Raw genomic sequence first — 26,368 nt, 5'->3', positions numbered from 1 at the left:
TAAAACCAAATACAAACCGAAAAAATTAAAATCAATTATTCCGTCGATATATGCTAATAATTTTTACTTTCGTCTTATTAATAATAACAACTTTTACAATAAATGCACTCAACACAGTTCGCATGATCTTTGATTTGCCCCTACTCTATGATATCGCACATAAACAGCTAGATTGCAATATGTATTAATATGTTTTTAATAATTAATAAAGCATGTCACAATAACTTAACAACCGTGAACAAAGCTGGGCGCTTCTTGGTTTTTCATCTTTCCGGAAAAATTCAGGTTTGAGAATCATTGTTTAGCTTTTTCACTAATTAAATTATATAGTGCAAAAAGCTTATCGTCTTAGGTTTCATACAAATTATATGATAAACTTATTTACTGAAAATAAATTATATGATAAACTTATTAACTGAAAATTAATTAAATAAAAGCTATTAAGAAATTCAGTGATTTATTTAATAAAATTAAAATGTCATACAAAATAATAATAACGTGAAAAAGTTAAACGACTACATTTTAGATAAATAAATCTTTTTGGTTCGGTTTTTTTTAATTTAACTCTCAATTTTTATACAAATATACACGCGCGATCAAAACCATATATGGAATATTGTGATATGTTTATTATTTATGGTATAGAAAACAATTATATATGAAGAAGAACTATCGTTTCAAATAACGTACATTGTACCGTATTTACTCTAAAGTTTTTTAAACAGTTCTTTATTATAGTTATTGAATTTTTTTTTTAAATACTGTAAAATACGCACATTAAAATTTAGATAGCGCTATGGTAAATAACCTCGAAGATGGGCCAACTGTATTGGTTGATACACTAATCTTGACTTTGAACACAAATGCATTATAACTAATTGCTTATTTCATTAATTACTTAAGTTTATTTGCGCAAAATATGTACATATCATAAGTCAAGAACGTTGAACTTGAGTTAATGCACAGTGTAAATTTTTAATAAGTAATCCCGAAATGAACGTCGTTTTTAATGAAACTATTTTATAAATTTATTTTTCTAAAAATATAACTCTTGTTTTTTTTTAATTGATTAGCATAAAATGTTGGGAGCTAAGATTCAAAATATTCCGATAGCATCTGAATCTAGGAAGTGTTGAATCAATCGTAATAAATGGTAGTCGGAAGCAGCAAAGTCTGGAGAATAAGGTGGATGAGATTAAATCATCCAGCCATCTGATCCTTGATTTTATAGTGCAAATTTCGTAACATGAAGATGCGCATTGTCATATTCTAAAACTCTTTTACATTGTTTTCAAAGTTATAAGCACTGTTATTTGGCCAGTAATATCCATTTTTTGCGGTCAGGACATCATCGACTATCTTTATTATTCTCCTACAGACACGCTGGGGACTATTCTTGATATCATAATTTTAGTGGCCTGAACTGCCATTTTTTTTTTAAATTCATATATAAATTGTTCACTTGGTAAAAATTCTGTTATCATAATTTTAGTGTGCTATTTTTTTTAATATAAAAATTTTCAGTTTAATATGCACCAACACAAATATAGCAAAATAAGTACTTAGGTATCAACGGCCAAAGCACGACTGACTGTTTAAACTTAAATTTATAAAAGTGACATTTATTTCGGGATTTAGAAAACTTATGATACATACTTATATACGTATAATAATTAAAACATCAGTTAGGACTGCAAATGCAGTTCAATTTTTCTTGAACAGTTAGCTGTTTTTTTTTTTAATAAACTATAATTTTAAATTTTCGTTTAATTGGCCGCAATTCGAATCGTTATTTTAAATTATTTATTATTTCATCAAGGTAATAGTTTTTATTATTAAAACTAGCTCGTTGAATTTCGTTTTACAAGTTATCTTGCATGTTGACACTAGAGTCTCCAATTCGAGTAATCGAGTATTCGATACTCGAGTATTTTTGTCTACTTTTCCAGTACTTGATAATCGAGTATTTTGAAAATTATTCGATTAATACTCGAAATTAAATAAATTTGAAATATTTCAGAAACAAAAATAACTTTAACTCGGTCCGGTAAAGGTTAACGTCTTGCTTTTATTTGGCGTTTATGCCCGAAGTCCCGAGTTAGAGCGGTTACTATCAGGTATAATTTTTTCATAGTTCCATAGTTGCATAGTTCCGGTCGTCGGCTATGTTAGTGGGTACGACGGAGAAATTTCTCTTATGTTTTCTGTCCGACAGTCCCGACTTATCTAATTTATGGCAATGAACAATATGAAATATCAACAAAAAATTTGTAGGTTTTATGACTATGCAGTTGTAGCGTAAAGTGTTGTCAATTGTTTATACTGATCCCTCAGCTTAAAATATAAATCAAAACAATTGTGTGTTTTAAAGGCATTTAAAGTAAAGTTACTTCTTTGCGAACCGTTACGCTCTAGAGTGAAAGGGATTCACCCAAATACATCTTCGAAGGATATAGATTTAAATTCTTCGCAATAATCAGAAGGAGTAGAATATTGTATATTGTTAAGAAAAAAAATCTATTCAAGAAGAATTACAAAATACTATTTTGTCAATAGTCGAAGGAAATAAGAGAAAAGCAGAAAAGGGAATGAAAGAAGAGAACATAAAAAGAGAGTTCAAAAAATTTTATATCTATAAAAAGCGAACAGATATAAATTAGAAGCCTTATCCAACGCGTTAATGACAATAAGACCAACATCAACAGCAACGGAAAGGGTTTTTTCCATAACGGGAATAATAAAACCAAAGGTTAGCAGTAATATTAAATTCGAGACACTTTTTGCATTATTGTTTTTAAAAAGTATGTTCGTGAAGTTAAAATAATTGTAAAAATTAACATACTAAGTATTTTATTTATTTATTTATATGTGCACGAATTTGAATAATAGCTATTTTGGTACATTTGGTAAATACTCGAAAGTACTCGAGTACTCGAGTATTTTAAAATTGTAATATTCGATACTCGAGTAGTTGATGGTTCGAGTAATTGGAGACTCTAGTTGACACATATTAGTATGATATTCCAATTCCTCCATTATTTTTAGATTAAATCTGGCAATTTTTTTTTATTTTTATTTAAAATATTTTTAATCAATTTTCTTTCATATTTATTACTGATTTTTTGTTAATAATAAAAATGTTAGTAATTATAAATATTTCATAAAAAAGCTTTCGGCTTTTATTAATATTTTTGTTTTGGTTTTCATTGTATAGAGATAAAGTTTGAACTCACAGTGAAACATATCGTTTATAAAATATAATTGATTTGATTGTTTTAATAATTTATTTATTTACCACTAACTTCGATAATAGATGCATTCGAGTAACCTCTAATATAAAGTACATTAAATTTACTGGAATTTTAAAAATATATAATAAATTAAAATATGTACGTATTTTTATTTTTAATTTTTCCCTACTATAGGGTTTTGCTATCATCAGCTTTCCATAAAATCATCCCATTTTAAAACCATTCAAAATCAATAGATTAGGACGTATTTAGTAGGGATTTTTATAAATATTATGAATCGAAACTCTCACGTAACTAGTAATTAATAAATTATTATTCAATCAAATACTTTTATTTTATGATCATAGTATCAGTTATTTTCCAATAAAATTTAATATATTTTTAATCAGTAATAAAAAAATCTGTATTATGTGGGTTTTTATGTCATTTAAAAAATTTAACAATCACTTCAGCAGACATTATCGTAGCATCTCTATAGAATATCAATATTAGGTTAAAAAATACACATTTAACATAAAATCTTCAGATTTTTCTTAGCAACAAAATAAATATATGTATTTCAAATGTGTAAAATTCTTTATAGATAACCTATAAAATAATCAAAAAATCAATAAAATAATGTGTTGAAACTCTGCATGAAATTATAAAGTCCTATTGAAGCGAATATTGGTCATTTGTATATCATGTGTTTTTAAAAATGGTCAGATAACGCGTCGGAGGGCACTGATTTGACATTTGTTGTAATTACGGGTCGAACGGCAGCACCAGTCAATTATTCAACCCGTGCCATATGCCATATAGATAAACCAAGTATGATATAAGGACACACGAACGCAGCCGGTACTTACTGGTAATGTTACAGTCCCATTGAACGTAGCGTGCAATCATCCGCTGTACTGTTGGTAATTGCCGACTTAAACATTTCACATGCATTATCAATTAATGGCGCATGTTGTGGTTTATGATTAATGCATGTGGGTGAACAAGAAGTCAAGTTTTGCCGAGATTTATTATGTAAATGAATTTTTATTCATAGCATAAAAATTCCAGGTTGATTCAATGATTGGAAGCATTTCTGGAAGGGTTGTCGAGAATGCAAGCAAAACGTTTTCTTTTAAGCACGGTTTTATTTTTTGGGAAGAGCCAGAAGTCGCATGGTGCTAAATCCGGAGAGAAAGGTGGATGTGGATAGACAGGAATATTTTTTTTATGCCAAAAAATCGCGGATCAGAAGCGAGATATCGCATGGCGCGTTGTCGTGATAAAGGAGGAAGCCATTGACCCATTATTCTGGTCTTTTTTCGCGAGCATCCGTTGCAGTATGCCCTTGTAATATTCGGAGATTACAGTGGTTCCTCTTCGCACTATCGAAAAAACAATTAACATGACCATGACGTTCGATTTTGACTGACATGCCTCCTTAGGGTGATGTGATGCCTCCTTGCATTTTCATCTCAGGATCATAGTCATACATCCAACATTCATCTCCAGTTATAATTTTAACCATGAAATTCGGATCTTCGAAGGTTGCAAAAAACCTGATAAAATTTAGAAAATTAGAATATATAACATGTGCCTTTAAAATACAAAATCTTGATATATATTCATTTTTAATAGCATAATTGTTATTGTACAATAATTGTCAATTAAAAACAATTTAATTTTACAATTTTTAATTATTATTTAAGAAAAATTTTAAGCGTATTGTCAATACGTTTGCCCTTTCCTTAGTAAGCTTATTTATTTTTATTGTATACGTTTTTTTAAAGGTTGACTACGTTATCTTAGATGCTGCAAGTAACGAATTAATAATTAATTATAGGGAATATTTTCATTGAATCTAAAATCAATGATTGTCAGAGCCATATCAACCACATTTTATATTTAAAAAATGTTCTGACTAAGCTGGTACTATTATACTAGCTACTGTGTTTTTTTATATCTTCCGAATATCTCATACGTTTTTTTAAATTAACTTTATATTTATCTCAATGAAGTTTTAATAATTAAATTATTTTTTAAGCATATTTAATTGTGTATATAAGATGTCTATAGCATTTGTAGCTATTTTTGTTTTTACAGAAAACTATGTCACCAACTGTCCCTGAAATTCGCCATAGCCCAGGTCTTTGTAGGGTTTGCGGTGATAAAGCTTCAGGAAAACATTACGGTGTGCCATCTTGTGACGGATGTCGCGGATTTTTCAAGAGAAGTATTAGAAGGTGAGTGTTTTAATTTATTAAATGTTAAAAAAATACATGTTTTTTTAAATTACTTTTTAATCTAGAAACTTGGAGTACGTCTGCAAAGATAATAATAGATGCGTCGTCGACGTAACTAGGAGAAATCAATGCCAGGCGTGCCGTTTTGCTAAGTGTCTAAAAGTCAACATGAAGAAAGATGGTGAGTCAAGCTTATATTTTTAATTATTAAAAAAAAAAAAATTTAATAAGTTGATGCATGAGCTACGATGCATTGTAACATAAAATATAAATATTATCACATTGTATTCTATCTATAAACCCTTCATTTTTTTTGAATACCTGTAAAGAAATTAGATTATTGCCATTGTTTCCTTTATCAGCTACAATATGATTGCGCAATTTTTCATTGATAAATCAAAGACCACCTTTAAGGCTATTATGGCTTTAAGGCATTTAAATCAACGAATGGGACTCATCTACGTTAAAACACCATTTAAATCTGAGAGCCAATAAGAGCTTCTAAAGCCGAAATAATTTATGCTTTCGAAATTTAAGTAAAGTACAGATGAAGTTAATTCAACAATAATTTAATTTATGAACCAATGGTCTTCTAATATTACGATGCGCAATCATATATTAAGCAATAAACCCATAATTTTTTTCAAACTTATTCAGCTAACTAAAAATAATTAACTGAAAAGTCATGATTTTAGTCTTTATATCAAATGATCCAAATTTTTAATTGTGAAATAAATGTTTATACATAAAAGCACGCAAAATTATTTATGTAAATACCAATTTACTGATAAAACTTAACCGATAAATAATCGTTTTTTTAATGAAACGAAAAAGTAATTTATAAATGTTTCTTCTGAAGATGCAAACTTCAGTCAATTTTTTAATCACAACAGCATGTAATTAAGGTTTTGATTCACAATATTCAGCCTGCATTTTGATTGTTTTTCATTTAAAAATTGTTGCATCGGTCGAAATAAATAGTAGTTAAAAGGATCAAGGTCTGAAGAATAAGATTGATTAGATAAAACATCCCGGAAAAGATCCTTGATTTTTTTGAGAGCTAATTTCGCTAAAATGCATCTCGGTTTCAAGATCTAAAAGCTCTTGGGATATGCGGATACACGCCGATTTGTTTTCTTCGCTCAATTCTTGTGGAACTCATATTTTTTTCTTCCAAGCCTTCCCAATCTTATATCTTAATATGACAATGCACTGTTCAATTGGACTGGTTGTAATGTTATTAATTGTATAAATATCTTACTGTCGATAATGATTTTTCAGAAGCAAAGATAATTTTAAGGTATTACAAGTCGAATACTCACTTATTGATCAAGGAGCCCGTCGGAAGAAATTAAAACTTGAAGGTTTCACTACGAAGATTATGTTTTATCAAGTGTTTATATAGTTTAATAAATTTATACTTCTATTCCTCACACACATGATGTATATATATATTATATGTTCATAGTTCAAACATTAGTAAGTTAATCTGTAATCTGAATCTCGAATTTAAAACAAAATAATTAAATACCTGGGGCTCAGAAATCCATCGAACAAACGCAATTTTTATTTTTATAATTAAATATTTGAGTTTTATTAAAGCGATACGATTTACAGCATTATCAAATTATTCTCCTGATTTAAATGATTTGCTAGAATAAATCAAAGTATAAACTTCACTTTAAGCTAAACATAGAATCGATCAAATTTCGTTCAATAATTTAGTGTTTTTTACTATGTTTATTTTACTAAAAATGTATTTCTAACCCTCCACTTTCTGTTATCGATTAGCCCAAAGGACTTAAAAATGTTTATTATTTCGAGAATTTAGTAGCTCGTGACTATTTTTTTATCCAAAAAGTCGACAACAAACAAGTTGGCCACCCTTGCTACTATGTATTACGCAAATAACGAGATTACTTTAGAAAAGAATAAATGAGCCGCAAATATTCCTTCCAACACCTGTTTCAACTTCCATAGTTTTATTATTCAATAATATACAAGGGTGATCCATAACCTAATATCTTATTTTGTATTACCTCGCATAATATTGATTTAATTAAAAATAATTGCGAAATATATTGAATCTAAAAAAAAGTAGGCAATTTTACTATTCTCTTTAAATTTAACTTCCACCTGGGTGCAATTTAAAGGTTTAGAAACAGAGAAACGGTTGTTGAAAATTTGTCAGCAAACCCCTGCTTTTAACCGAGTGTGCTACAGAAGTCAATGATGAGAATAAAACATCACTACTGAATGCATTTATATGGACCAGTATCTCGCTTTAACCAGTGGCTCTTTCTTTGCCTCTCGCTCGCGTAAAATCGCACATACACCCAGTGGTTTCTGATTTATCTACATTTTTAATTTACCGAATAAGAAGTTGCTAATCTTATATTAAAATAAAAAATTATCATTTTTCAACATTTAGATGTTATCTCTACTCTTATTTAAAGAAAAACATTTTTTTTACTTTAAATCACTCTCGCAATTATTTTTTTGCAGCTGTATCGTTCACTTATGAGAATTGTAGGCAAAAACTGGTTTTTGAGCCGATATTTATGAATCGCAATTAGTTTGTAACCATAATTTCACAAAATTTGAGTTTAAAGCTTTATTATTAAATTGTATAATTATCTACATAAGAAATTATGTAAATCTTCTTTGGATTCATTCTAATTTGAAACTAAAACTGATTCAACACTTGTTTGTTGCAGTTGCAAACGAACTATTTATAGTGGTTTTTGGTACCATTAGCACATAAAAATAACGGAAATGGTTATTTGCACTTACTGCGGGTACGAATTATTGGCTATTTAATCGATTATTCATTAGTTGAATAACAGTGTGGCAAGAATAAAAAAATGTTTTTTAATTAAGACGTATTTTAATGTGTTTGAATCATATTATGTTCTAAAATGTTTATTAAACTCAATTCGACAGTTACCAAACATATATTTACAGTTCAAACCCAAACCTTACCTAAGCGAATTAATTATTTTTAGAATTTTCATTAGGTTGGGTTTGGGTTTGAACAGCAAATGGACATTTTGCAACTGTTCCGGTGAAGTTATATTTTTAATAGTAAGAATATAGTTTCACTGGTCAATATCAGTAAAAAAATATCACTTCTCAGAAGTCAAAAATCCACGTCAAAAGCAATACAATCGTGCCATCACAGTGGGAGCGTTCCCACTGCGACGGCGCCGACGCGATTTTATTCTTGCTTCGCAATTTAATTTAACATAAACACTTTCGTGTGGTATCTTCAGTATGGTTTTGGGAAATTGAAGGCTGAAATATTGGCAAGCCCTGATTTTATTCCTGCTTTGCAGTTTAATTTAACACAAACACTTTCGATCATTATGTGTAATTTATATATTCAACCGCGCAGCGAAAAAAACTTAAAATTTTCCGATCTTTTTATGGAAAGCTCAACGGCAATCGGCCCCTTTTCCCCTAATCGTATCGATATAATCGGCAATCGATGACGCGTGTCGTAGTCAAAAAGGTCCCCGATGGAATTACTCGCCTGGATGGGGGCCGATGAATAGAAGGTGTCAAGGGCTTCGCCCCCGACGACACTTGACGCGTGAACGAAACGTGTCAGTTGCCAGCCGCGCATGTTGACACAGGCCGCGAAGATCCCACGACACCCAATCCACCCGCGTCTTGTTTTTATCATATATCACTTAGGTGCCATCTTTTTCAGATTCGGGGTGACGCCAACACCCCCATCGAACAGAACATTCGAGCGTCATTAGCGCGCAAATCGATAAACAATCGATACCCTTTGTTCCGCGAGGTTGGCTGCCCCATCAATTTGAAATATGTATATTTTTCGATCCTATCCACTCAACAAAATATACTAAAGAGTGAATAATTAAAGCCATCCCAAAAAGGGTTAATGAGGAAAATTAATATTTTACAGTAAGATCGCTTTCGTATTACTTTGAATGATGATCAAATAAAGTATGTATAATTTTATATATAATTCTTCAAAACCGTAATTCTCCATGTTCGCTTTGTTACTCTGTAAATCGTATCGTTTTGTATGATCGGTTTATAACACACGTTAACAAAACAAAAATATTTAATTATAATTAATACAAATAAAAATTGAGTTTGCTCGATTGATTTCCGAGGTCCTGGTATTAAATTCTTTTGTTTTTGATTAGAGGCTCTGACTGTCGAACAATTAAAAATCTGCATTTAAATATAAAACAAGATGGCTGACAGTAACGTTACAGTTTTAATAAAAATAATTTTCATTAATTATTCATGAGCGTTATTCAATTTGACTAAATATAAATATTCTAATTGCGAATAAACCAGGTACGTTTTAACTATGAAAATGAAATATATACATAATGCGTGTAAGGATTAGAAGTATACATTGATTAAACTATTATATATAAACAAGTAAAAAACAATCTTCGTAATAAAATCTAATAAAATTTGAGTTTCGTCGACGGGCTCCAAGACCGAAAAGCGAGGTTTTTGCTTTGCAATACATCAAAATTTTTATTGCTTCTGAAAATATTTAAAAATAGCTTTATACAACACTTAATAACACTACAAAACATTATATTCTTACATATAATTGTTCCAAGACGATGGATTTTATGATTTTCTCATTATTTTATGATTTTCTCATACTAACGTCATATGTGTCTATAGTGATAAAGCGTTGTAAGCAAATAATATACAATAGGGTAAATATCATAAAAAATACTATACAATTGCATTGATAATTTAAATAAATACAGCCGAATATCATTTAATTCACTATTAATATTCACTTATGTTAAAAATCTGTTTTTAAATAGCCTAAAATTTTTAGTTTTATTATTATGCAAACTTATTTTCAAAAGATTTCAAAATATTACGTAGTTTATCCACAGAAAAAATTAAATTATTTAATAGTTAAGAAATTGGCAAAGAGTTATTAACATATTGCGTGAATATACACAGTAACGCGGGAGCGGTCTAAAATGTGTTTGGATCAACCGCATATCTATCGAATGCGAACGTGCAAAAAATTAACAGTAGTAGAGAAATTACAATTTGGTAATAAGTAATTACATTAGCAACCACTATACAGGCGGCCATCGACTTTCGAACGTTCGAATTTCGCACAATTTCGCACATTTAAAAAAAAACAATATTTTTTAAATTTAATTTTTTTTTTTTAATGTTTTGCTAGCGGTGAATCTTTTGCTTCAATCGAACGTTTGTATGATACAAACAGGTCTACGATATGTTCAATTTTGCAAAATAAACATATAATTAAAGAATACGTTCAAAATTGTGGAAAATAAAGATATATTTCCACAATGTTTCCAAAAAAACACAGCAAATAAAAAACATGGATGAAATGGAAAATCTCAGAGGGACAATTGAAATACTCAGAGGGACATCAAAAAGATGTCCCTCTGAGTATTTCATATACGGATATACGTTGGATATATTATACTAATCATTACTCCTGTTTATATTTTGAATAAATTTATAAAAATTAAAATCATTATTATATTTTTTATATTTATCAATCAATCGGAGTAATGATAAGTATGTCGAACGTATATCCATATAGTGTGCTTTAGAGATAGTAGGGGCACAAACTTGCCATCTCTTTTTTAATAATGAATAATGATGAAATGGATAGCTCTCGAACTGACTCTGTTAATTCAAATAGATTACAGTTACAATTTAATAATAAAAAAACAGGAATAATTTAAGGAAATAATATGATCCTTTTACAATTTTTGCGAAAGAAAGATAAAAATTTAGGGGGGGGGGGGACAATAAATAAGGTGATAATTTGAGTATATTTCACTGAAAAAATGGAAGCATTAATATGTTGTCTTTAGTCTCTTTTAGTCTCTCTAAATTACCCCAAATAGGATAAAACCTATTATCGGGCGTAATGAGGATTCAATTTCTTACCGTGTCTTACCTTACCGAGTGGACATCTTACCATGTGCCCTTTTTACCGTTAGAATTTTCTACCGTGCGACCTTCTTATCATATTGTAATTTTACCGTGTAGGCAATATTTTATGTGATTAATGAAATCATAACAAAGCGAGTCATTGAACACAATCATTCAGTAATTTGGCGTAAATCGAAGCCGTTAAAACTCTTCAATCGATAAAAGAAAAGGCGATTACAACGAACCCCTGGAGTCATTGAGTTCAGCATTTAAAAATATTCGTAGAAATTTAATTTTGAACAAATGCTATGATAATTTTCTCGAAAAATTTGATGATTTTTGAGATGAGTCACAAAATAACTGTGCATGACCATCATAAAATGTCAATATCCATTATATATTATATAAAAAAATATTAATCTAACCCTAAATATGCATGCTGACAGATATACATGTATATGGTCATATTAAATAAAATCTGACACAATTAATATAATATTAAATTATTGTATTACTGTTATTATACACATGTGCATATGTGTATAGACATCTATGAACAACAAAAATAAATATTGTTTGTAAATTTTTTTAGCCAAGTTGAAAACCAAAAACAGAAGATGTATTATTTCACTTGCAGTTAATTTGCATGCATTATACACAAATAAAGGTATTTATTATATAAAAAATACATAATAAAAGTAATACATTCAATTTTAACATATTTTTCAATTTTATTTTTATACTGTAACATAATTAAAATTAAAAAAATCATTTTAAGAAAATGTCATATGACCAGGTAAAACTTTTTAGTTGTCTTATTGAAAGCTTTTTATATTTTCGCCAGAATAAATCAATTACAGTATGATTTGGAAATCTTATATAACATATAAGATTCAAGAGATGTATCTATGTGTATTTTTAATTTAAAAGCTATAATGTATATTGACTATTTCCGGTAAAAAAACTTGTATTAAATCGATTTCTACACTAAATAGTTGATAATTGGACAGATAGATAAACTATATATTGATTATAAAACAAGAAACATATAATAAAATTAATTTTTATCACCATATGCATCAGATCAAGATATATTTTGTACAAATTCAGGAACGCTGTTGTGATACCAAATCTCATATTTAATTAATCGCTCAAAAACGATTCCATACATTTATCTTTGCATGATTGAAGAAAAATTAGGGGTAAAATATTCGTAAACACTATAATACATCATACATTAGCTTGTGTTCTATAATTTTTCAAAGTCAAAACTCAGTTTTTATCATCAGCATTGACTAAGTTATGATCGTGTTGTTTAACAATCAATTAATAATCAGCAATAACAATCAAGTGTGATAATATCAAAATTGAAAGAACAAAGTAATTTGATAGTGCTATCCACAATCTGATTCGCCAAATAATTATAAGAATATATAATATTTATAAAATTGTAATGAAATACACCTCTCAAAATTATATTTTTATCAAGTTTACAAATATATAATATGGAGAATTATTATTTTTTAATAACCTTTTTCCCCTTTTGTACATCTTACGTGAGATGAAATATTCAAAATTTTAACATACTTCTAGATGATTTTTTCTGTATATATTACAATATATTACAACGTCACAACACTTTGTAATTGACATAGTAGTTGTTTGAAAAACTAGACAAAAAAATCATTAAGCGTTGTTGCTACAGCAATATGAAATGACGGTATATTAAATACTTTTTATGCATTAACATTTAGAAACGGTTCTATAAAATACATCTATAAAGGCTTATCAAATAATAAATATGATACTATTAAGGTAAAACTATGCCAGATTACGAATACTAAAAAACTTAATACGCAACGGTGCACCCAATAGTCCAAACTTGACAGCAATTCCTTAATATTCCAAATGCTTTTTTAAAAGCGGTTCAACATGAGCGAGCACCAAGAAGCAGCTCGTCTCCAGCTCACTTGGGAAGAAGACTCCAGCTACCTCAGCCTCCGAGGTTGACCTCTCTGTCTCAATTACCTCTGCTGCCTCCTCTGCACCAAGGGATCTTCGCCGCCACAATGCCAGTGCCTTTGCAATCAGCACCGTGTCTACCTTCCGGATTCCACCCAGGTCTTCCTACCAGCTACCCATCATGGCCATTGTTGAGAGGCAGCGACGTCGGACTCTCTAGCGAGCTCAACAGAAACCTATCCGAGAACAACTTCTACGTCGGATCTTTGCAGTACTCGCTAAACGGCTCCGCCTACTATCCACAGCACGCCCTGTATCCTCATATCTTCAATGCCGTTGGAAATAGACCAGTGCAGCTCTACAACTTTTCCGGTACTTTTAAAAATAATTTTAATAAATGTAATCGTATATTTAATGGTTAAAGTGTTAAAAGTCAAACTTAATGAAATTCTTAAAGGCAAATTATTGTTATTAGAATTTGCTTTTGTAGACTTTAGTTGCTAAAGAAGAAGTTGCAGCACTTACCACACCATACTCCATTTTTCTTATCAAGCATCCATTCAAGCATTTGTGAAGAGCCATGATAAATTAATAAGGTTTTTCATATGACGGATTTATTAAGACAATAAAATTCATTAAATAAACGCAATTTTTATATGATCATTATAAATAATTAATTAAATTAAAGTAAGAAGTTGACTGACATTAAAACAAAAAATATTAAAACAATATTAAATGGTCCAATGATCAAAGGTGTCGCGTCAAACGGCTCGGAACAAAGAGCATTGACAAAACAGCGCGAGAAAAAATAGAAAAAAATAGAAACCCGAAAACATAAATATAAAACACGAATAATGTATACGAAAAAGTCAATAGAACACAGTAACAATAAAATAAAAACCATCAGTATTTTTATAAAAGTATACACTTGCATTTTTTCTGATCCTTAGATATTATTTTTAATATACACTATGTAATTAAATTAAATTTGTTGATTTTCGATACTACGCTTTACAAAAGTGTGAATAAAAAACACATTTATTTTCAATTAAAATAAAAAAATCATACGATTATAAATTTAGTACAATCGATTAACTCACATCTGAATCTAATAAATTCATAATTTGATATGTAAAAGTTTCTATGAACATAATGACTGAATCCCATTATTTTTTAATGTTAAATATTTATTTATATTTTCGGTTTTTTTATATAAGCGTTGCGCAGTTTTGTCAGCGATATTTTGTCCTGCGTTTGTTACGGAGCCATTCCATTAACATTTCAACAATAAAAAGCCATTTCTCCAACCTACTTAATGTGAATCCTTGTTATACTTTTAACTCATATTCTGTTAAAATATATTTAACTTACTTTAATAAATAAAATGTGAATATATACATATGAATATCAATTATCCGTATAAATATCTTACTGTATATATGAAGTATTGATATACAATGAACCTTAACTTGCAACTTTTTAAGATACGAGTAAATTTTTTTTAAATTTCACTCGACATACGAGTAAAAAAGTGTATAGCGAACTTAAAAAAACTTTTATTAGTTATTTAGGAAGTATGAATTTACCATTTTAATTGCCATTAGTCCGTTTTAATTTTCTCCATTGAAATCGATTAATGGCATTTCAATTTATTTGACAAACAAGTAATTTTGGTTACGAGCTCCGTCACGGAATGAATTAAGCTCGTAAGCTATAGCACGTATATCTGATTTCACACTCCACATTTGAATTGTAATGGACACTTAAATATATGTTTATGAGAATGTCACATATTATTATATACACCTTATATTTGGATGTATTTATTCACATGCGTAACAAGGACAAGGAACTGATTCATCAGAAATTAGAAACTTGGATGTTACGACTGTAGATGAAGAGCAAGTCAGCAGTTCGGAGGCTGCTCAATCCCCAAAATCAGGCAATCATTATCAACCGAGCAGCGACAATGGGCGAGGTTGTTGTTTCATTTTTACGTATATTTTGTTGCTTAAAATTTTACCGAATTTCATCGAAACGATATTTAGCTATTTGAGATGTGAGGGCTTGCGTATCGCTACGTTTGCGAATTGCCGACGTTTCGACCATAGATCTTGGGCGTAATCTGGACCTTTCAGCTGCGCCTTCGATTTGAATCAAAGGCGCGATACGCAAGCCAAGAAATATCCCGGTAAAATTTAAACAACAAAATAAAACCACATGGTAATTTAGTTTTAATATTCACACATATATTTTATATAAAAAAATATAACTGAAGAGAAGTTCGAAGTTCACAGAAATATAAATTGCGATGTTAAAATTTCAGTGTTTTTCCTGCCTCGAATCATTCCCAATGTTGATACGATTGAAGCAGAACTCTCCTTATCTCCGGTGCCATTCGGTTCTGAAAGACAGGATAGGATCCTTGGAGGGCATGGTTCACTGCTGGTTATGGCAGCTCATCGGCTATCCCTGCTTACTTTGGTGGAACTGGGATGGGACAAGAGCTCCTGTCCAGTAGGTGAGTGATTCCAAAACACATTGCCCTGCTGATTTGCGGATATGCTTGTACGCGAGCGTTTAAAGTACTCAAAGAGTCGCCTTTAAAAAAAAGTTTAAATTATGATATATTTAACTTACTACAGATGATAGTCCAGAGTCGTACGCCCATCTAGAGCTGCTTTTGTCGCGGTTTACAAAGCTAAATTTGGACCGTACAGAGATGGCGTGTCTGAAGGGGATTTTGCTGTTTGAACCAGGTATTCACTTTTGATAATTGCTTTCTATTTTTTTCAATAGTAGCTAAAGAATCGTGTAGTAACGCTCGTTTTAATTAACTTGTACGTATAATATTTTTGTACGTATAACTAATCAGGTTTGTACGGTGAGATACATTCAAGTTAAGTGACGAGTGTGAGTGAGAAGACGTGAGGGTGTGGAACGCATGTAAAGCATGCTCTTATCTTTCACCCACTCCTCTCACTTAACACGCGAGCGAGCGAAAGGGAATGTATCTCACCGTATCCCAGCCTTATAAGTACAATAATAGTATAATTTAAAATTAAATTATTGAAATTTAAATATTATCAAGTTAGGAATATTTAATTATGTTAGTAAGTAAGCATAGTATATGTTTTTAATCATAGAATTTAAGTAAAAATTTTAGCCGATTGGTCCATTTAATCTTCGCCAACTAAATCAATGAAAATATGTTTTTATCATAATCGGTATTATTTTTTTAGGAGTAGTCTGCAAGCGCTCTACTCCCGGTGAAGTTACGAAAGAATGCTGTTTAAGGGCTGAGAGGGTTCAAGAGAGGGCCGCTTCTGCCCTTCAGAGACACTGCGCTGGAAGATCCGGTCGCTTGTTGAAGCTTCTTCCACTTCTACCAGCCGTAGCTGCGACTGCTTCCGATCCAGCGCTGGACAAAATTCTAACAGGAGTATCCACAAAATTGCACCAGAGTCATGGTCTTCTTGTACCCACCGATTCTGAAAATATGTAAAACTGTTTCGACTTGATATATTATATTAACGGTGCATTGATTTATATGATTATTAAAAAATACCGTTTTTGGCAAAAATAGGCTAGCACTTGTCTGTACAGCGAGAAAATTTTCGCATTGAATTGGTAATCGATTTTTTTTGTAAATATGTATAATATTTTTTATTTTATATGTGTGGTATTTGATTAATAAAAGATACTTACATTACATATGTATGATGAAGCATCGAACGAATGTATTTTCAAAGCAACTGCTTAAAATACATTTCCTTCGTGTCGTTTGATCGAATAAGTTATATTTGTGATGTTTAGAATCAATATCAGATGTCTTTTTGATCAAATAAAAAATGTTATAGATACAACCAATCAGTACAGTAATCAGTAATTTTATTGAGAAGTGTGATTATTTCTAAGATGCCATTGTTTATTATATTATTTTTTTGTATTGTAATATATGAAACTAGGATAGGTTCAATAATTTTAGCTCCTATACATTGAACATATATATTCATTGGTTAGCATCAAACTTATCCCAAAAATATATTTATAGAATGTATGTTTTTTAAAGACATTTTTAATGAAATGAAAAATATTATAAAAACATTCAATCAGTAACGTAATCGGTCATTTTGTTGTGAAGTTTCATTGTTTTCAAAATGACACTGCTTGTTATCTTATTTTTTTGTATTGTAATAATAATTTAATTAAGATAAGTTTAATAAATTTAGCTCATATACATTTAACATACATATATGTACATACATTCATTGGTTAGCATCTAATTTATGTCCAAAACTATATGTATAGAATGTATGTTTTTTAATGATAATTTTAATATATGACATAATATATTATGATTCCAAGGCAATAATGTTTTAGCTGATTATATATCTAACCCATTTCCCATTATTATAAAAGTGAAGTTAAGGTTTTTAACCAATGCAATTGTGTTTATTTAGAATAGTTAGCATATTATTGCCTTAGGGTCTACAAGTCTACATATACTAAATAATAACGAGATGCCCAATTAACTACAATATTTTTACTTAACTAAATGTGATATGTATTGATTCTAAATACGTGTAATTTTATTTTATTTTATTTAATCATATATTAACAATAGCTTAGTTCTAATACCACATAAATAAAATAGTCAAATACAAAAATAAAAAGTTAGGTAATGGTTTAGAGTCGACTTGCAATAAGATAACTTCACAATGGATCAGAGAAATCAAAATATTAACTTTAACTATACACAATTTATGATATTGTAAGATAAAAACAACATCTACTCAAACCTGCCTGAACCGACTGAAGCTGGAAATGTGGTTAATCGATAACGTTATTATGCTTCATCTTGTAAATTTATAATAAAAAAATTTAAATGTCTATAAATCAGCTATTTAACATAAATTATTTCTGTAGCTTTAAGGTATTATAATTATAAAGATAAAGTAGAAAAACAACCTTGGCAATCATATTTTATTATAATAATTCATTATTCATCCGACGTTTTATTAATGCTGATATTAGCTAATTTACTTATGTTTTACATTACGAATTAACATGTATGTAACGTATATCCGGTGCTCCTTGTGAAGGTCATGTTTCTATTTAAGTACTGTTTCATATATTAACATAAGTAATAAACATTGAAGTATGATGACGTTTTTGTATAAATGAGATTTTTGTGTTTTATTTGTGCACTGAGAGTTTTTTTTTATTTATGTTGTAATAATTTATGAATATATTATAAACTGTTAGAAAACAATATATAAAAATTGTTTTATTTATATTAATTATTATTATTGAACAATACCATATTTTGGTTAGTAAACAATTTTTAATCACCTCCAGCCCACCGACTGAAACAGTCTATGCACTGTTTAGGAAGAAATCTATTTCAATAGTCATAATAAAACATGCATGTCATTGTAATATAACTTCACTTTGATTTTTACAAACTATTATATATAATTATAACGATATTCAAATAAATTCACTTAGAATAATAAGTATAACTTTTCCCTACAATAAAAAAAAGTGTAAATCACTACAGTAATATATCTTATAGATTTGAGAGATTGGAAACTTATTGTTGAAAACCAGTTTCATACAATAATTGTTCTCTGAAAAACTGTAACTATAATGCAATTTCTTATCTGTAAATACCGTTGTCGACTATTGATTATCTCTAGTTGTACTCATTTTTCAATATTCAGGTAGTGTTTGCAATACCAGCGTTTGTTAATGTCGTATGGAGTTTGACGTATGACTTGGAATAGATTGAAACAAATTGTAGTATCAATTTGGTTAGCAAAAAAAATTTATGATTAAATTTGAAGACGTCAAGAGAAGACGAAGGTATGTTACATTTTGTACATTATTCACAAAAGTTTGATAAATTGTATATTAGCCGCCTGTTACCTTTTTAACATTTATAACTCGTGTTAGCGTAGTAAAATTATAATGTTTCTTTAACGCTATTTATGAATTTTAATCTCGGTATAAATACCCAATTTAGTATTTCTTAGTTATTAAGTATTGTTAGTATTTCTTAGCATCATCTCACTAGTTATACGTAATTTTAGTAAATTTGATATATATCATCAATAGGTTCCACGACAAAAGCTCCACGGACAATTGGTCCAACGCGGCAATTCTCAACCTGCGGCCCACCAAGCTATTTTATGCGGCCCAACACTCATAATCGTTACTAAATATTTTTAAACAATTTGTCGTGAAAATGTTATACAAATCATTTAATAAAACTTATCTTCGCCGGCCTTTAAGATGTGAAAAGTTAACCTTCTTTAAAAAGTCATTGCAACTATAACAAAATATTATGTCAATGGCAATATCACAAGTAAGGATTGAACTAATACCGGGATTTTCAACACCAGTATTGCCGGTACATCTTTCGCACAAATCATCCCTTCGCCAGCTTTTCCACCACTACTCTGAGAATAACAATCTCGCCCATCATAGTTTGTACGAATATGTAAATTTAACTAATAAATTATTACCAATTTCCACCGGCGTATTTTTGGCTGTGAAGTCACATCCCTTATGGTTAGAAAACCCGAAAGAATATTTTGGATATATTTGTATTTTTGTGTATTTATATATATATTTTGATTGTTAGCGATTTAGTCTAAAACTGTAGAGATGTATGTATATTATATACATATACAATATGCATGTGTGTGTGTGTGTTTTATTTGTATATCATTATATTATGCTGCGGCCCGCGTAGCATAGCAAACATCTGTATTTGGCCCAGAAAAAAAAGGTTGAGTAGAACTGGTCCAACGGCTAAGCGTTAAATGAATATATTTTAAAGCTTGTAATATTTGTATATATTAGTAATCTGCGAAAAAGTAATATACAAATTTCCACACCCGTCGATTCGGCGATTTATAAGAACGAAATAGCGTAGTCCGTAACGTCTCAGACTAGAAACTCTGAGGTTACGGGTTCGAGCTAGAGTCTCCAATTCGAGTAATCGAGTACTCGATACTCGAGTATTTTTGTCTATTTTTCCAGTACTTGATAATCGAGTATTTTGAAAATTACTCGATTAATACTCGAAATTAAAAATTTTTGAAATATTTCAGAAACAAAAATAACTTTAACTCGGTCCGGTAAAGGTTAACGTCTTGCTTTTATTTGGCGTTTATGCCCGAAGTCCCGAGCTAGAGCGGTTACTATCAGGTATAATTTTTTCATAGTTCCATAGTTGCATAGTTCCGGTCGTCGGCTATGTTAGTGGGTACGACGGAGAAATTTCTTTTGTGTTTTCTGTCCGACAGTCCCGACTTATCTAATTTATGGCAATGAACAATATGAAATATCAACAAAAATTTTTTAGGTTTTATGACTATGCAGTTGTAGCGTAAAGTGTTGTCAATTGTTTATACTGATCCCTCAGCTTAAAATATAAATCAAAACAATTGTGTGTTTTAAAGGCATTTAAAGTAAAGCTAGTTCTTTGCGAACCGTTACGCTCTAGAGCAGCGGTTTCCAACCTTTTAGTTACTACGCCTCCCCAAAAAAAAAAAATTTTTCCGCGCCTCCCTTACCTTTTATTTTTTTAATAGATTAAATAATATAGACACGTTTTAAATAATAAAAACTTTATTACAAAAATAAACTGAAAACCACAATTAACAGAATAATAACAAGGTTTAGTTATAACATACACATACGTGTATATTTATTTTTATATATAAGTTTTTTTAAACAATTAAACCAACTACATCTATCGCATAAAAATTTAATGCGACGGTTGTTGTTGTTTATTAGCACAAAGCTTATCAAATCTTGGGGGCAATGTGGAGAGTGCCACTCGTATCTCTTTTTCGACTACTAACCTGTTGCGATATTTAGTTTTCATTGCAGCCAGTGCCGAAAAGCCCGTTTCGCATAAATACGACGTTACAAACGGTAGAAGCACTTGCATTGCTTTGCAATACAAAGATTCATACTCTCCTTTAAGATTCATCCAAAATTGAATTAAGGTTTCATTTTGAAACTTTTGTTTTAGTAGGCTATCTCATGATAATTCTATAAGTTTTTCCTTTTCAATGGTTGTCAGCTCAAATTTGTCGTTTTCATCGTCGATAAATGGATTCTGTACCCACAAAAACTTTGAGAAATCAAGGTCTTTAAAATAATTTGAAAAATGCAGCACTAGACCATCCAAGTGTTCAATAAAAAGATTCTTGCTTGTTTCAATATTGGCTGTGGCCCAGAAATCTTTTGACAGTGAAAACATGTCCAACTCATTCTTTTGTAAATTTGACTTCCATAACTTCAACTTTTTAATGAAAGCTTTTACTTTGTCTTTTTGAACAAGTGGATGCATTTGTGATCCCTGCATTGATTTATTCAAACTGCTCAATTTTCCAAAAATTTCAACTAAATAGGCAAGTTTAACAAGGAAATTATCGTTCGTCCACAAATGTGCCTCTTCGTGGTGATTTTCTTCGAGAAAGGCTGTTATTTCTTCTTTGAGTTCAAATACCCTTTGAATCGCTTTTGCACGAGATAGCCAGCGAACATCACAATAATACAGAAGTGAGGTATAATTAGCTTCCATATCTACACACAACTTTGCAAACAGCCTAGATCTCAAAGGACTGTTCTTAATGTAGTTTATAATTTTTATAATTTTTGTAAAAATGTTGTTAAGTTCCTCGCTCATATTTTTTGACACTAGAGCTGCTCTGTGAAGCATACAGTGCGTCTAGATAGCATGTGGTGCTTTCTTTTTAACTAATGCTTGAAGACCTGCTTTGTGTCCGGACATTGAGTGAGCTCCGTCAGTACACAGTCCAATACAATTACTCCACGTTATGTCGTTTTCTTTAAAAAAACTGTCCATTATATTAAAAATTTCAATGGATGTGGTCTTTCCAGGAATGGGTTTGCAAAATAATATATCTTCTAATATATTATTTTCCACAACATATCGAACATATGCAATTAAATGGGCATCATTAGCTATATCAGTTGCCTCATCTACTTGTATGGCGAATTTCGAAGTACGCAGCCGAGAAACTAATTGATCGCAAATATCTTCAGATATATTATTGATTCTTCTTCCGACTGTACTATCAGCAAGCGGAATTTGTTGCAACTGTTTTGCATATGATTCGCCGAACATTATTCGAACCATATCAATAGCTGCTGGTAATATTAGAGTTTCTCCTATTGTATGTGGTTTCTTACATTTTGCGATTCGGTAAGAGACATGGTACGAAGCCAATAATGCATTTGGTGATACAGAAAGAATATTTTTGAACGTTTGCTTTTGATTATTAAGCTCATCCAATTTCATCAAAATATTCTATGGACTTATCAACGTATTCAGAATGTAGAGTTTCATGGTGCCGTTTTAATTTGACTGGTCTCATACTATCTGAAGCCAAAACTTTCGAACACAACAAACACATTGGTGAATCCTAATGATAAATAGGATGAACTGTATTGTCTTTTCTTGGGAGCTTTACTTCCTTGTACTTTTTTGATTTTATTCCCACTAGTATCAGCATCAGTATCTTCATTATTGTTGACTTTTCTCTTGTAACCACTCAAAAATTTATCCATTCGTCTAAAAAATATTTTATTGATATAAATTAAAATCAATGATAGTTTAAATAAAAAAAAATGAAGTTTAAAATATACTAACGATTATTTTCAACAAGAAATCACGTCAGAAACAATTAAAAAAAACAATATAACACGAGTGACATTTAAATTTGAGGTTATTGTTTTATGCAACTAGCGGTCGTTTTGTGTATTACCGAAACAGAGCGTTTGCAAACGCGCCATTTTTAAATTTCTCCGCTCCAGATAATTTTTTTAATAGGAATTAAATATATGTAAATGTAAAAAAATTAACATTCATGCACTGAATTTTCACTGTTACGTTAATATATCAAGTTTTATTCATTTGTAGATATTATGGTATAAAAAATAATTCATTAAAAAATGTTGGCGCCTCCCCTGGCAATAGTCCGCGCCTCCCCTGGGAGGCGCGCCTCCCAGGTTGGAAACCGCTGCTCTACAGTGAAAGGGATTCACCCAAATACATCTTCGAAGGATATAGATTTAAATTCTTCGCATTAATCAGAAGGAGTAGAATATTGTATATTGTTAAGAAAATAAATCTATTCAAGAAGAATTACAAAATGCTATTTTGTCAATAGTCGAAGGAAATAAGAGAAAAGCAGAGAAGGGAATGAAAGAAGAGAACATAAAAAGAGAGTTCAAAAAATTTTATATCTATAAAAAGCGAACAGATATAAATTAGAAGCCTTATCCAACGCGTTAATGACAATAAGACCAACATCAACAGCAACGGAAAGGGTTTTTTCCATAACGGGAATAATAAAACCAAAGGTTGGCAGTAATATTAAATTCGAGACACTTTTTGCATTATTGTTTTTAAAAAGTATGTTCGTGAAGTTAAAATAATTGTAAAAATTAACGTACTAAGTATTTTATTTATTTATTTATATGTGCACGAATTTGAATAATAGCTATTTTGGTACATTTGGTAAATACTCGAAAGTACTCGAGTACTCGAGTATTTTAAAATTGTAATATTCGATACTCGAGTAGTTGATGGTTCGAGTAATTGGAGACTCTAGTTCGAGCCCCTGCAACGGCACTCAAATTTGTATTTATAAAAATGCGCTATTATTAAAAAAATCTGCCCCAGCTGCAGTGATATATATTGATTATAAATTGTATAGCAGATAATAGTTTATAATTAATAGTATAGATGTCACCGATTCTCAAACTTTCAGCCTGGTGCTAAATACTTACTTGTAGATATTTATTATGTCTGATTGACTTACTCAGTTGGTACATATTTGCCCGTTGTAACGCATTGGGCTTACGCCTGTCAGGTTACAACGGAAGATATAATAAAAAAATAAAATAAAATATCTTTTGTCACGTGGAGCTCTTGTTGGCTAGACCTTTTGTCCCAAAAATCCGTGGATCTTTTATCGTGACACGCCATCAATATACTGTATGTTCACTTGGCGGTTCTCATACAGATTTATTTTGCTCAATTATCAATTTTAGTTTAGCTTATCACGATCACTATTTATTCACTATGCTCTCAAAATGTATGCTTAATCACGTTTAATCGCGTACAAGGGTTGTATATAACAATCAACCGATTATCTGTGGTCATGCATTTGCGGTTTTGGTTGAAAATTTATTGGATCGTTATGAGAAGCTTTGGTGTCAGATTTAAAATATACTATAAACGTATGTAATCCAATCGAACAATTACAGCTGAATGTTATTGTAAATCAAGTACCGCCCGTCAAAAGAAAATATATGAATTAGTAAACAAAATAGGTATTGTCTTTCACCAGGACAGCACGATAACGCAAGACAAATTGAATTGAGATGTTATGAAGCATCTATTTTATTCTCTGAACCTTGTGCTTATTCAAGTCACAACAATTTTAGCAATAATAAAAAAATAAATACCGGAAACCAAAATATTCATTTTTGACATCAATGCCACAAATATTTCATTGTAATGGTATAAATACGATCTCGTAAAAATAGGAAACTGTAACAGCAAGTGATGGAGTTTATTTAATTGATATGTTACAATTTGCATGATTAACAGTTTTTATAATCTTTTGTTTCTTGACACAACTGACACAAGCTAATATAATAATAAACAGTAAATTTAAATCGTAATCTGATTGATAAGTTCTTCAACTAGCTGAATGAAATATGAAAACATTTATATATTAATTTATTTACATAAGCTCCACAGACTTTTGGTTCAACGACTATACGTTCACGACAAAAGATCTAGCCGACAAAAGCTCCACCCGATAATTGGTCCACACACCATTTGGTTCAACGACATAACAACCATTGCGCCCTCGACATAATGGAGTGCGGAAACAACACAAAATGTAAGGGGTTTCAAAACAAAAACTGTGGAGTGTTTTTCTGCCGCCTCCACCCAGTATCATGATCTGAGTGATGCTAAGATTTTCGATGACCGATATCTAATGCTCAGAAGGGACCGGAGAGCATATTTGGGTCGCAATTGACTTATTAAACGGAGAACAGCTGTTTGTGTGTGCTGTATATTTTCCATCAACGCAGGAACATTAAATGATTGATGTTTTTATCCACACTTCAATATCTGACAGTGAGTTTTTAAATGGAAAAAATATAGTCATTATAGATGATTTCAATATTCCGTCCAATATTTGAGTGCGGAGGTTGTCTTCGCCTGTTCATTGTTTAATTTTCCCTATATTAATTATGTCAATAATGTTTTCAACAAGAAACTTGATGTGATCTGAACAAATGTGTGTGTATGCTAATTGCGATAACGTCGCAATAAGTAATTATATTCTCGTTAAAGAGGATGATTATTATCCAGCGCTCACAATTGGCATTAGGTTTAAACAGTTAAATTCACGTCCAATTATGAATTAAAAGTATGCAAGAATATACTATGTGGTTGAAAATTTAGGGACGTGGAATTTGGGCACCGAGAAAATGTCAATATCTCTATGCACGGTATTGAGCAGACGAACGGCTATTGCCAGAGAAGAGTTGGCAAGTGCTTCAGTTCTAGACTTTACAGGCATGAACAGTGGACGCGACCGAGAACTATAACCACCTTCTGGAGCCCACATTTGGAGCTGCTCGAGCACCGAAGGGTTGTCTACGATGCCTTTGAGCAGTTTCCAGAAGTGTTTAATTATATAAACACTTCTGCGAGTTGACAAAGAAACGAATCCCAGTGCTCCCAGAATAAAAGCACTGGAAAACAATAACGGATAATACCCGTATTCTTTGGAGTATAAGTATCGAAGGAATTTAAGCTGTACTTTTTCCAGTTTCAATTAATTACAATGACTCATTACGTCTGGAATCCAAATAATAGAGCTAGTTTCTAGTATGCTGCGGACGAGAGCATCATAAAGAGTGCGT

General features: G+C 30.6%; 1 protein-coding gene and 1 long non-coding RNA gene across 2 annotated transcripts; one reads left to right on the top strand and one right to left on the bottom strand.

The window, feature by feature from the left end:
• Positions 1–229: 229 nt before the first annotated feature.
• LOC148234123 (uncharacterized) lies at positions 230–17,237 on the top strand. Its single transcript, XM_088187695.1, has 7 exons — positions 230–285; positions 5,334–5,473; positions 5,539–5,654; positions 13,331–13,741; positions 15,696–15,890; positions 16,015–16,128; positions 16,612–17,237. The coding sequence occupies exons 2-7, from the start codon at positions 5,340–5,342 to the stop codon at positions 16,872–16,874; spliced, it is 1,233 nt and encodes a 410-aa protein (XP_088043821.1). The 5' UTR covers positions 230–285; positions 5,334–5,339; the 3' UTR covers positions 16,875–17,237.
• Positions 17,238–20,473: 3,236 nt separating this feature from the next.
• On the bottom strand, positions 20,474–26,273 carry LOC148234122 (uncharacterized). The gene is made up of 2 exons (XR_015809946.1): positions 23,067–26,273; positions 20,474–22,988 (listed from the first exon to the last, which is right to left on the bottom strand). It is a non-coding gene; the product is annotated as an uncharacterized LOC148234122 (long non-coding RNA).
• Positions 26,274–26,368: the final 95 nt, after the last annotated feature.

This window comes from Plectrocnemia conspersa, unplaced genomic scaffold (genome assembly GCF_051122295.1).
Source record: "Plectrocnemia conspersa isolate PC_06_02 unplaced genomic scaffold, ASM5112229v1 ptg000006l, whole genome shotgun sequence".
In the NCBI taxonomy this organism is placed as follows: domain Eukaryota; kingdom Metazoa; phylum Arthropoda; class Insecta; order Trichoptera; family Polycentropodidae; genus Plectrocnemia; species Plectrocnemia conspersa.
Note: the sequence above shows the minus strand (reverse complement) of the source record. Positions and strands in the feature narration are given on the sequence as shown.